This window comes from Xenopus laevis, chromosome 5L, assembly GCF_017654675.1.
Source record: "Xenopus laevis strain J_2021 chromosome 5L, Xenopus_laevis_v10.1, whole genome shotgun sequence".
NCBI lineage: Eukaryota > Metazoa > Chordata > Amphibia > Anura > Pipidae > Xenopus > Xenopus laevis.
Window position 1 is genome coordinate 139,424,313 of NC_054379.1, and position 14,458 is coordinate 139,438,770.

The window sequence follows — 14,458 nt, forward strand, 5'->3', positions numbered from 1 at the left end:
ATTCCAGCATTCATTGTCTAGAGTGGTGGCCCTGTGACCGCCTGTTCACATGATCTACGTTTAAACTATGGGCAAGCAAAGCCCACACAGGAGGCCCAGTGTTCAAATGTTTTGAAATAATGAGAAGATCTTTGTATTAAGCATGGAAATTAGAAAGAGAACGTAGGAATATTTACAGTTCTGAAGCACAGGAGAGGATTGCTCAGATAAATAATATACACACTACGCTTTATAGATTGACTCATGGTAGGGCTGATTGCGGTGAGGTTAAAGCAACAGGAAAAATACCACCAACCGACTCCTCATTAAAGGGCACCTATCACAGCCAAAATCAAACACATATTAACAATCTGACAGTACAAGATGAACACATTTAATCAAACTACATTTATAGTTTTTTCAAAAAACTGCAGGTTTTAAAAAAAAAAATCCCTTACTTAGTCAAATGGGTTCTTTCACTGAGGGAGGCCATATTGAGACTATAACAGAGACTCTAATGAGCAAATTTCAGGAGCATGCTCAGACTGTAGCACTGCTTTGAGTATTCTACCCAGAATGCCTTGTTTAGTAAACTCCACCACTAGAAGTATCAGGAGATTTCCCTATCTTGCCCCCTGCTGGTGATGTTATTATGCAAATGAAGGGCACACACTAACTTCCAGCAGGTGGCAGCACTACTGAACAGAAGCTAACACACAGGTTTGGCTGATTTGAAAATAGCTTAGAAGGGTTGATAAGCAAACAAGGAATTTCAACTGAGCATGTGCGAGATTTCAGAGCTACAGTTGGCTGGGAAGATATAGGTAGGAGGAGCCAGTGAAATCCAAGATGGCTGCCTCAGCTAGAACTGCAGTGGAGATAGGGGGGATCTTGCAGAAGGAATAGTGAGCTGATGATTTACATTATACAAACAATTCTAACTGTTTTAAAAATCGGATTTCTTGAACTTTCACATAGTGTATTTACTTAGTAAATGATTTTGGTCATGATTGGTGCCCTTTAATAATAAACTACTGATGCTTCATTACTTTTGCCAAAAAATGGTTAGATAATGAGTAATACACATAGTTGCTGCAGCCTTCCTGAAGGATGTAGTCTCTCCTCCAATGGGAAATGATGGGTGGGACTATAAATGCCCTAATACTTGCCTATTAATTTTATATATTTAGGATTTTTTTTTACAACCAGCCCTTCAGCTGTAAAATATACAGTATAATCTTAGCAAATGGATAGTTTAAGGCAAACAAACTCCTGCAGCTGCAAGTTCTGCCCATAGGAAATGTAGTTTTTCTGAATGCCCTTAAGATAAAAGAATATCCACCTACCCCTGTTCATGATAGTGAAGCCTTAAAAGTTCATTTGCATCCATAGAAAAGCATGATGCTTCTCAGAACTCAGCACTGTATGGAATGTGCCAGTCAATCAACACGAGCAGCAGCAGGTTAAAGCAGAAATATCAGACTGACGAAGCAATCACAGTGACATGAGTGTCCTTTCACAGCAGTGTCAGAAGCAACAGAAAATGCATGGGCTAAATTATTCTCTGATTGCATCTCTTTAGGCCACAATGCAGGCCGTTCCTCTTGAACACCCAATACTGTGAAGGCCGTGTAATGGAGAATAAAAGAGACATTGGACTTGTGCTCACAGGAGAGTTGACATTACTGCATGTATTGCAGTAGAGAAGCGTGATGACATTGTACAAGCTGGCATTGGCCTCCACGTTGAAAAGCACCAAAATAATAGCAGTTAGACTTAAGCAAGCCAGATTATTATGATATGAGGCTAAAGCATTCAACCAATAATCATACCTGCACAAGCAGCTCTTGCAGCTGGGCGCTCTTCTGTTTAATGCGTTCTATTCTTCTTTGCTTCTCCATCTGTATCAATCAAAAACAAACATCATGTACATTAAAAATGATGCGATAGGCAGCAAGGAAACAGGAAAAATCCTTTTAAAGGGAAATTATACCCCCCTTCCTTTTCACACAATGTAATAGAAACCAAGCTTGTTGCATTGTGAAGTAATGGATTCAAGGACTTGTCGAGTCATTCTACTTTCAACAGATTCTGTTCTCTGTTCCAAAATCCATCACTTTGCAATGGAACAATATCTGGGCATGGGGGGATAAGGGAATAAAGATCATGAGTTCCATTCCATCTATAGAATCAGGTATGTTTGTATAAAAAAAAAATATATATTTTTAAAAGATCAGATAATGCTTATGCACTTTTTTTTTTTTTTTTTTTTTTACATATGCCCAACTGAATGAGATTATTTCACAAAAGACGATGTATTTTCTCTTTAACCAAAGAAAAGCTACACATTATGTAAGCCCCCAGCTGGCTGTTCGTGCTTGAACCCTGATGATTTACATTCCTTTTGTTTATGAAGATCAAGGTTATGCCTTGGGTTTGCAGCTCTCTTTTCATAGTATGTTACTTTGCCTAGGTTCTCCTGCTGTCTGGCAAGAATGCAAATGCAATATAAATCAGCAGGGTTTAGGCAGGAAAGGAACAGCAGCCCGGCTGATCTTTACAAATAGATTTTTAAAAAGTGCTAGCAATATTCCAATAAACACATTTTGCTGGGTTCATAAAGCAAACTGCCTCTATTATGTTGTTTTGTTTGAGTCTAAATGATAGTTTCAGAGAAATCATTTTAATTACAGGAATAAAAGCTAAATATGCATGTCAGGTGTTCGCTTCCCGCAGACAATTACAACCTTTTAATGTTCAAAAAGCTTAAATTCATTTGAAGTGAAGGAGCAGCTAATGCTTTATCTTTCTCTGCCAACCCCTTCCACTGCTATTAACAACCATTTCCAACGGACACAGAAATCCAATGGAAAACAAATAATTGATAAAACCTCAAGTAAGAGTCTGCTCTGCCTCCAATTGCCATGGGCGAGGTTAAAGGTTTTAAAGTAATTAAAATAAAATGTACTGTTGCTCTGCACTGGTAAAACTGGTGTGTTTGATTCAGAAACTCTAATATAGTTTATATAGACAAGCAGCTGTGCAGCCATGGGGGCAGCCATTCAAAGCTTATAAAGGAGAAAAGGCACAGGATAAATAGCAGATACCAGATAAGCCCTGTAGTATACAATGGTATTCTTCAGAACTTATCTGTTATCTACTGTGTATCCTTTGCTTGAATGTCTGCCTCCATGGTTACACAGCAGCTTGTTTATATAAACTATAGTTGTGTTTCTGAAGCAAATACACCAGATTTACCAGATCAGGGCAGCAGTACATTACACTGTCATTCATTTTACACACTTCATTTTTTGGTGTTACTGTTCCTTTAAGGGGAATTACTGTTGCCTGAAACCATCCACTCAACAAATCTGTTCCAAAGCAGCAGATGGAGCTGTAGAGTTATTTTGGGTAGGGCAGCTAGTGCAATGGCACATAAGGAGATTTGTCACCCACAGGAGATCTGAACTACCCACGGGCAACAAATATCCTGAAAATATCCCTCTCTCTTCACTAACATTAGAGTTATGTTAAAGGGGTTGTTCACCCCCTTTATGGTATGATGTTGAGAGTGATATTCTGAGACAATTTGCAATTGGGTTTAATTGTTTATTATTTGTGGTTCACATCAAACAGCAATCCATCAAACATGGAAAATTGCAAATCCAATGTTAGTGAAGGTGTTAATTTCAGGAGATCTGTCTCAACTGTTAGATTTCCCATGGGCGACAGATCTCCTTGTCTGCCATGGCCCTTCAGAATAATGTACCTATGATTAAGTGTCCTGTGGGGACACGAAACAAGTCAGGCTATTTTTTATACAAGATGTAAATAAAGATTTTTTGTACTACTTCACTAATATTTTGAGACTCCTGGATTCTACTTAATTCATTAATATTTTTGGGGTGTCTGAATGGTGCCAGCTCTATTTTCTAGGTTTTTGTACGTATTTCCCCCCCTGCTGAGGGTTTGGAGCATGAGCACCCGGACCCCTGGTGGAAAGCGGTAAGCTTGTCCTTATATCTTAAAATGTGCATGCTTTTTATGATTTTCTATTGTATATTGGGCAATATCAATGAGTGAGGACAGCGTTGATACACGGACTGGGTCCTCCGAAAAGAGAGGCATCTCCGAGGCCTACAGTATGATCTGATCCCTGGCCCCAGCGCCAACAAGTGTCTCTTATGTTGTATGGCCAGCTTTAGAATTCAGCAACTGCAAGGTCCACACTGGACAGTGATTAGGACCAATGTTCCCATTAAGCTGCGCGCTCATGCACCCAAATTTTAAGACTAGTGCACACAACAAAAGTAGGCAACCACAAAGAATTTTATGCAACACAACATTTTTCATTTATTCTGACCTGAACACACAGTTTTTAAAAATGCACATACAAATTTAAAATGTGTGCACAAAATATTTTTTTTTGCTCACATAGGCGAGAAGGACTTAGAGGGAACAATGATTAGGACCCAACTTCCCTGTTTTGTATGTCTTGATAACAGCAATCCAAGGGCAACTGCAGAGACTGTTAACCATGTACATTATGACTGCTATTCGATTTTTGGGGTTCAGGGAATTGACATCAAAGACCAGACTTTACTTTCCAGGGAGCTTATGCACGTTTGTACCCAGTGTACCAACTCCTAACAGATGGGTTCCATGACAATTTTGGTGTATTCCGAGCAAGAGAACAAGATAATGTGCTGGTAGGAAGAGAAAAAGCTAAAGTTACCTCCAACGTTTCACACTCCTGGACTGAGTTAGAGGGTAACCCGATCCATTTGATTTCTTTCTTCTCTTTGGAAATAATATTCATAGCCATCAGTACATTCAGGGCATCATATACCCTCCTCCTGATGTTTTTTTGGTCATAAGCCTGAATAGAAACAAAGCCATGGGATTTACACATCAGTCAAATGCATGAAACATTGGGGCAAAGAAACAGATAATAAAATCAACAAAAGAATAAAGTATTTTATTCATATATCAGAATATGTATCATTTGTACAGTCAATAGAACTGCTGCTGGGGTATGGCAGTTATATCACGGCAGTCTATTAAAGGGGTTGTTCACCTTGGGGTTAACTTTTAGTATAATGTATAATTGGTTTTCATTTTTTATTACTTGTGGTTTTTGAGTAAATTAGCTTTTTATTCAGCAGTTCCCCAGTTTGCAACTTCAGCAATCTGGTAGCTAGGGTTCAAATTGTCCTAGCAACCATGCATTGATTTGAATAAGAGACTGGAATACGAATAGGAGACGGTCTGAAAAATAACAATAGATTGTTAAAAAATAACAAATTTGTAGCCTTACATAACATTTGTTTTGTAAGTGTCAGTGACCCCCATTTGAAAGCTGGAAAGAGTCAGAAGAAAAAGGCAAATGATTCAAAAACTATAAAAAAAAAAAAAAAAAAAAAATTAAGACCAATTGAAATTTTAGTTAGAATTAGTCATATAACATACTAAAAGTTAAAGGTAAACCACCCCCTTTAAAGGACAGTAAACATCTTACTGTGGCACAGACAAGAATAGAACTACTGCCATTTTGGACTCGTAGGTAATGATTTGGTCACAATAGTCCCACCTTTTAAAGGATCTTACAACAAATCCAAACCCATAAGCCATACAGAGATTATACATATGTTTTTCTCATACTGAGGATTATTTCCCTGAAATGACTGATTTTTACAATACATATATATATACCGTATATACTCGAGTATAAGCCGAGTTTTTCAGCTCCCAAAATATGCTGAAAAACTCTACCTCGGCTTATACTTGGGTGAATAGTCGCCGGCGTCTAAGAATAGTCGCTGGCGGTTAAGAATAGTCGCCGGCGGTTAAGAATAGTCGCCAGCATCCAAGAATAAGTGCCAGCATCCAAGAATAGTCTCCAAGAATATTCGCCAGCCTCCAAGAATGGTCGCCGGCATCCAAAAATGAAACGCCGGCACTTCCAATGGGAGCAGAAACCCTCAATTTTTTTGATTGAAACTTACAGAAGCTGCTGCATTTCTCATCCTAGGCTTATACTCGAGTCAATAAGCTTTCCCAGTTTTTGGAGGTAAAATTAGGTACCTCGGCTTATACTCGGGACGGCTTATACTCGAGTATATATGGTATGTATATATATATATATATATATATATATATATATATATATATATATATATATATATATATATATATATATATATATATATATATATATATATATATATGATTTTACTGTACCATGTAGAGTATGCCGCAGCCAATATCACAGTACACTTACAGAATCAGTGGGCATGTGACCAGCAGCATTTGTAAACTCTGCCACCAGCTCGTCTGCCACTTCGTTATAGGATGTGGTCCCTTTGGTTTGAACCTTCTCACACACTTTCATGGAGAAATGCCGCAGGCCCTTTCCACTTTTCTCTCCTCTTTTGCTTCTTTTACTGGAAGGAAAAGAGAATATTATGCTTGTGACAACAAATACAAACAGATTACATAAAATCTACTTAGTGTAATCAGCTAAACCAATAGAAACAATCAAAAGCAAGCTGCTAGTGCATTTGTTTTTACTATACCTGCACTACATAAAGAGAAAATAGGTCTGTTAATTAGTTTTTTTGGGTGACGCTCTCTCCATAGAGCCAACTCAGGACCCAAACGTTAAAGGGGAACTATCGAGAAAATAAAATTTTTATATAAGCTTCATACTGAAATTAGAAACTTTCTAAAAACAACAAATTAACAATTCTGCATTGTTTCTCATATAATCACGTTTATATTCACTATCCCTCTCTCAGCATCTGTTTCTCTTCATTCTCTCATTATGCAGCAGTTGGGTGTCAGATAGTCATTGACAGTTAGATCCAATATTTAACTTGCTTTCATAGCAGATGAATTAGAGATCACTCAAATAACTGATTCCAGTTAAAAAAAAATCTAACACAATAACTGCCTTTTGCACAAATTCTAGAGAGGCATGATGCCTTGTGATTTTAATAGAGTGAGCTCTAATACATTTTCTAGGCAAAAGAAGCCCCCTATAAGATATATTGGATCTAACTGTCAATGATTATCTGACACCCAACTCCTGCAAGAAGACAGAATGAAGAGAAACAGATGCTTCCCCTTTAAGTACATGTTACTTGATTTACATATTAGATAGATTATATATATATATATATATATATATATATATATATATATATATATATATATATATATATATATATATATATATATATATATATATATATATATATATACACACACACACATATATATATATATATATACACACATATATACACACACATATATATATATATATATATATATATATATATATATATATATATATATATATATATATATATATACATATATATACACACACATATATATATATATATATATATATATACATATATATATATATATATATATATATATATATATATATATAGACAAATACAAGATATATATATATATATATATATATTTATTTCTAATACACATTTCTAATACACAGAGCAGAAATGTCATACACAGTAAATTGTGTGATTTTTTTCAAATTATGCCTTTTGAAGCAGGACCTTTTTTTTCTCTCTCAACTCCTGCCAAAATAATGGAAGATTCCCACTAGACCCCAGACCCATTTAATTTTAATGCCCGTCAGCTTAAAGGAGATATTTTGTGTAAAAAAATAAAACGTACCAGTGCGTTATACTCATTTAGATTTAGAAGAACTGTGCTTAAAAAAGCAGTGTTTCAGGCCGATTTATTGAATATTTCTGCAAAAACCCTAATAATCCCTCCCTTCTCTTCCACTTCCTGCTCCCTGAATTCCCAGGCTGTGCAGGGGAGCTGGCGGCACTCAGCTGACTGCACTGTAGGACAGGAACCAATCAGCAGCTAGCAGGACCTGATAGGGAACTGAAGCCTGTCTTTGCTGCAGGGCTGTGATTGGCTGTCCCCCTAATACTGTACTTCTGGCAAGGACCGTTAGGACACGCCCACCCCTTATTTAAAACACAGACAGGGACCAGAGAACATCTAAAGGGAGCTCTAATAAAGGAGCCATTTTTAAAGATAATATTAATTTATACCACCATGTAAAAACACCATACATAACTCATAATTGCCTATAAAATTTGTTTTTTTTTCATTTATCCTATATGTCTCCTTTAAAGTTGATAGGCCACATTACCAAAAAACCATGCACTTACCTTTCAGAAAAGTCAGATTCTATAAATTCTCTGGCACGCTTCCTGTCCCTAAAGGGAAAAAAATTATTTGTAATAAGGATTTGTAAATGCAGGGAATGACTTTCTGCAGGAGCTTTAAATCACGAAGTCTGAGAGACAGAAGCTTCTGTTAGCTCACCTCTGTAATATCAGTGGTAACTTGTGTAGGACAGAAAAAAAGAGACCAGAGAACAGAAATAGCAGGAAAATATGGAATGATCAGCAGATTGTTACATAGCAAAGTGGGGAACAGTTGATGGAAAGGAGATGAAAAGAGAACAGAAGGTGCAGGAACATGGATGCTGAAACGGATCCAAAAAAAAAATAATGATATCATATGAAATTGGAGAAACCGAGGGGCATTTGGGGCTCAGAGTAAAATTTAAAAGAAGTGACGTACCCTGGAATCCAGGTGGTGGCCTCTGTGATGTGGCTCTGGGTGACCATAGCTGAAGTGTTGGCAGCGTATGAACTCCCAATGAGAAGATCTCCTGCCACGCTCAGTCTCTGGGCAGTGCTTATAATCTGAAGATAAATGGCACAAATTAGATTATTACTACAGTATCATAAGGTGTAATAACGTAGCCATTATCTATATATCACATGCCTACCGCAGAGCTCTATAATCCAGTAAAGGTGATGTTAGAAATGGTAATATATTGATATGATACAAGTATAGCCCAATATTCAATATTTCACACATTAATAGATCCACCACTATCATCTATGTTTAAGATATTTTTCCTTCAAAAACAAATTTATCCACACTCACCTACTTGTAACGCTGCTGCAGTTGTTGGAGTACTTTAAAGGAGAAGTAAAGGTAGTTCTACAATAGAACTAGGCTGTCATTGCCAGCAAAGAGTTTTCAACCAAGTATTAGAAATGAACATTTTATTTTCAGTTTTTTTAATTTGTACAATTACTTTTGAGCCCTTGAAATGTAGTGATTGCATAAAAAATGTGAGGAACTAATGACTTTTTAACACAATCTTTTCGTTCAACCCACTGAAAGTCTGCAGTTCAACTGCATCCGAGTTGTTTCATTTAAAATTCATTGTAGTAATGTACAGAAGCAAAATTAGAAAAAAGTTGTCTGTCCAAAGATTTATGGGCCTAACTGTAAAGTGAAACATGCAAAAGGTGGAATCCGATTTTAGATACACAAGAGGACTGTAGCAATGCGGAGAATTGTGATTCAAACACAGGATTATAGTTGTGTAGACATGGCATGTCTATATCTGTACAAAATGCACAAAATGTTTCGGATCAAAGGATCTATCATCAGGTGATTATATAGAAAAGCATCTGTTGAAGGAACCTTTAACACAACACATAACATGCATTTTACAATAAAAAGATGACTTGCTGATTAAAGCGGTTCTTCAGAGTAATATTGTTGCTGATTGGTAACTCTTGGAAGGTCTGGCAGTACCGAACTCTGTATGAAGAACCCAATTACAAGAAAGACCAGGGGGGAAGAGTATCACCTACACCTTGCTGATACACATGGCATGACTATATCTGTCCACAAGGCCTTTCATAATATAAATTGTGGGGTCAACTGCTCCTGTAGCATGAACATTCTGCAGCACTTAGAGACACTTATGGGGTTAAGTGTACTAAGCCAAAAACACACAGCAGGTGCTTAGACACTAATGATGTTCACATGGCAGATCCAAAACCAGTCCACTCCCTCTGAATCCAGCCAGTCGCCCACTTACCAGGCCCCCAGGGCACAAAGCGCTGCTGTTCTTGGCTGACCCCTCAGCAAACACTCGACTTTGATCTCCACCGGAAGCTAAGGCCCTGATGATGAGCATGCAGGTCTTGGGGATGCATGAAAGCCATGTGCTGGAAACTACTTACACATCTTCTCTGGCTCTGCCCTTGTTTATAACACACAGCCTAGGCCACACAAGCAACCTTAACTATTATCTCTGCTCCTGTGAGGCCCACTGATTTACTGCTTTAACCAAAAATAATTGGGTAGAAAACGGTCTGCAGGAGCCCCAGAATTTAGGCTCATGAAAATTGCAAACAATCAACTGGTGTTCCAGCCCTCCACAAATGGTACGTTTACTATAAGACCGAGGTTTCACACTTTTGCAGCTCAAGCTCCTTTTTGGGGTCTACTTTTAAGTTATCCAATTTATGACACAGCACCATGCATTAGTTCAAAGGTTTAAAAAGCCTTTATTGAAGACACGCTTCATGATCTGTTATAAACATACACAACGACAAAGTGCAGGAAATAGGTCTGAAACATTGTGTATGTTTGTAACAGATCATGAAGCCGTGTCTTCAATAAAGGCTTTTTAAACCTTTGAACTAATGCATGGTGCTGTGTCATAAATTGGATTTCTGGAAAGTCGGTGGGGAAGTGGGCCACTGGACACGTGCACTGCTGATATAAAAGAAAGGTGAAAAGTGGTGAGTGCTGACTAAAAGACTATCTATATAGTCTTTATATATATATATATATATATATACATATAGATAGATATATATATATATATATATATATATACACATATACATATAGATATATATATACACATATATATATATACACATATATATATATATATATATATACATATATATATACATATATATACACATATACATATAGATAGATGTATATATATATATATATATATATATATATATATATATATATATACACATACATACATATATATATATATATATATATATATATATATATATATATATATATACACATACATATATATATATATATATACATACATATATATATACATACATACATACACACACACACACACACACAGTATATTGAAATATTATACACACACACACACAAACATTTCCACGGACAATTTTCTGCTGTCCGTGGTCCTGACTTTTTTTGAATCCCACCACTCAAGTCAACTCATGGCTCAATAATATTACGCTTTGCTAAATTTCTTCAGTCAGTGGTGGCTGTGGTTGGGTGGAAGGATGGGGGGGATAAAGCATTTCACTGGAAAGTCAAGGTGGATCCCTTCCATGCAACCAAAGGCCTTGCAGTAATAGTAACTTCCCAAAGGCCTGTACTTGTTTACTTGCAGCTGGTAGCAATGGTGCGCTTGACTCCAGCACAGCTGGTACACAAGCTCATATCAGATAAGGGAACCTCAGCTCCATGATTTAAAAAGAGAAATACATTTATTTGATTGCAATTTTAACCAAGAGATAAGAATAATAATCGGTTTAAGATTAAAAGAATTGTATACAGGTATGGGATTCGATATCGGAATAGACTCCATTTATCCAAATAATCCAGATTTTTGAAAATGATTTCTATTTTCTCTGTAATAATTACAAAAAGTGCATTGTACATGATCCCAACTAAGATAGAATGAATAATTCTTCGAAGCAAAATCAGCTTATTGTGTTTATTTAATGTTTAATTTGGATTTTAAAGTCTACTAGAAATCATGTACTGATAGATCTGTTATATGGAAAACCCCAGGTCCTGAGCATTCTGGATAACAGGTACCATACCTGTACGCCATTTTGTGATGTTCTGTATGCCACTTATTTACATATCCGTAAACATTGCCCTTTTATATCTCCTGCTTTGGGTTGTGAATTTGTGATGTTCTGTGTGCCACTCACCGATCACCTGACAGGATATAATGCAGGTTCTGTAACAGGAAAAGGAAGTAGTGTGGGGGTAGAAGACACATCTCTGTCCATTCATTGGCTAACATGTATGTGTGTGTGTCCTTGGTTTGGGTGTGAGCACAAGTCCTCATATGAGCAAGAGGGACAGATTCTTGTAGTTAAAATGGCAGTGTTTCAATATAGGATTATCCAGTGTCATTATCCAGTGTCATGTACTATTAGAATATATATTTGTCACGGAACCCACAGTCGAGGACATAGTTGTAGATTAAAGGTTGATCATCAACTACAAGTCTAATCATAGGAAATAAATGAACCTAGCATATACACGTCTCAAAAATCCCTTCAAAAGGGGTCACCATGTCCTAAGGACCATCCTAGTGTCATACCAAGAACCTCTGGCTAAAAGAGGGGACAATAAGGGAAACAAATTATTCCCAATCAATTCCCTAATACTGTGAAAGAAAATACTGTCACGGCTGTCTGGCCTATGAAAACCAATTAAAATGTTTGCTAGTGGTACAATGGCAGCCAGATTACTGCGGGTAACGTTACCTTGTGCCCCTCCTGCTCAGCAGGTTTATTAGAGGAATTATTTTCACATGTGCAGTCAGACATCCCCTGGGGTTTCTGGTCAGCAGAAATTGTTAACCACTGTCTGCCTTAAAAGTAACAACAAAAGCATCAGCCTGGGAGCAGAAGGGGTTAAGTAATGTTTTTTATTCTTTTTTATTATTCTGAACCTTCTTTCCTGTCCTTTAGTGGTGATGCAAGACATTTCTATTCTCTTATTTGCTATTTCTTGCTCAGATACCCTTCTCCTTAAAGTGCACCCTCCGGACGAGGGAAACAAATAGCCACCACTAGATTGCGCACACGGGCGGGCGGCCATGTTGTATAACTGGCATTCAGTGGATGCAACTCACCTCAAGCTTACGTCACACACATGTGCATAATGAGCGAGTTGTGGTACTTGCTTATTATACATAAGCATGTGCCCTAACATGGCTACCCAAACTGGGAGCTCTCTCCTGGTGTTGGCAGCCTAGCACTGGTGGTGGCTATATTCTTTTTTTTTTTTTTTTTTTAAACGATTGTTTCCCCCAACAATAGTGCAGGCTTTATGAGCCCGCACCTTTGATGGAGAAAACCAATTCTGGTGACAGGTGCCCTTTAAAGGAGAACCAAACCCTTAAAATGGATTTGGCTAAAAATGCCATTTTATATACTGAACTTATTGCACCAGCCTAAAGTTTCAGCTTGTCAATAGCAGCAATGATCCAGGACTTCAAACTTGTCACAGGGGGTCACCATCTTGGAAAGTGTCTGTGACACTCACATGCTCAGTGGGCTCTGAGCAGCTGTTGAGAAGCTAAACTTAGGGGTCGTCACTAATTATCCAGTGTGAGGTTGGCCTGTAATAGAAGCTGATGCTACAGGGCTGATTATAAAAATCTCGTGCTAGTTGCACTGATTTCTGTGCTGCCATGTTTTAATTATCTTTATTTATTACTAATCAGCCTTATATTGTGACATTTCTATTCTATGTGTACTGTATATTGTGAGTGGTCCCTAAGCTCAGTAAGTAACAGCAACACAGAGCATGTGCAGTGAATCAGCAGAAAAGAACATGGGGAGCTACTGGGGCATCTTTGGAGACACAGATCTTCCCTGCTAAAGGACTATAACTGCCTTGGGTTGGTACAGAAGCCCAAAACTTAATGTACAACATTTGTAGCCTACTTCTCCTTTAGTGCAAGGAGGTTTCACATTGAACCATATTGGGTAAAAAGAATTAAAAAAAAAAACCCACTGAGCTGAGAATTATATTTTAACACTACATTTGCTCTTGATTGCACTACTAAATCCTATGGGAATATATATATATATATATATATATATATATATATATATATATATATATATATATTATATATATATTTTTTTTTTTTTTTTTTTTTTTAAATGTTGTATAAACTTTGAAAGAAAAAAAAACTAAAAAAATCACAAAAATACAATTCAAGAACATTCTATTATTTTCCAAAAACAATAGACCTTACCAATCAGATATAATCTCTGATTCGGCGCTTGAGTGATTATTATATTAGATTTTCATGTGTGAGTAACAATGGTGGGATAATTATAGACCGACAGCTTTCAGAACAATTGAAATTATTCCTGTATGTTTCTTGCTTAGTACACAGGGAGAGCTGAATGGGGCGATAGCCAAGTCATGCACATGCAAACAGTTTATTGCTACAGTACTTTAAATATGAGACAATGATGCCACCTACAGGGCAGAGAAGGTTACATCATAAGGGTTGCAATCCATTCATCCAGTATGTCTGCCAAGTTATTGCATACCTGTATTTAGCTTGATATTTTTCTACCAAAATGTAAAAAAAAAAATTTAACATGGGGCCCCTTGGCCCCAGAGTAAATTAAGCAGAAAATAACTTGTGGAAAATACAGACTTATTCTATACAGAGAAATACTGTGGGTGACAGGGATTCTCAAAACTGCAGCATACTGCCCACCCATTCAACCCTCAGAATCAGATCAGATTGTACAGTGTGAGT

General features: G+C 37.0%; 1 protein-coding gene across 3 annotated transcripts in view; it reads right to left on the bottom strand.

The window, feature by feature from the left end:
- The window catches only part of tfdp2.L (transcription factor Dp-2 L homeolog), a 45,525-nt gene that overhangs the window by 7,659 nt on the left and 23,408 nt on the right, over positions 1 to 14,458 (bottom strand). For all 3 annotated transcript variants that reach the window (XM_041563487.1, XM_041563485.1, XM_041563486.1), the window contains 5 exons: positions 8,623 to 8,747; positions 8,205 to 8,252; positions 6,260 to 6,422; positions 4,715 to 4,858; positions 1,812 to 1,880 (listed from right to left, as the gene is read on the bottom strand). In XM_041563487.1, coding sequence (XP_041419421.1) covers positions 1,812 to 1,880; positions 4,715 to 4,858; positions 6,260 to 6,422; positions 8,205 to 8,252; positions 8,623 to 8,669 — 471 coding nt within the window. In that variant the 5' untranslated portion in view covers positions 8,670 to 8,747. The remainder of the gene's footprint in view (positions 1 to 1,811; positions 1,881 to 4,714; positions 4,859 to 6,259; positions 6,423 to 8,204; positions 8,253 to 8,622; positions 8,748 to 14,458) is intronic.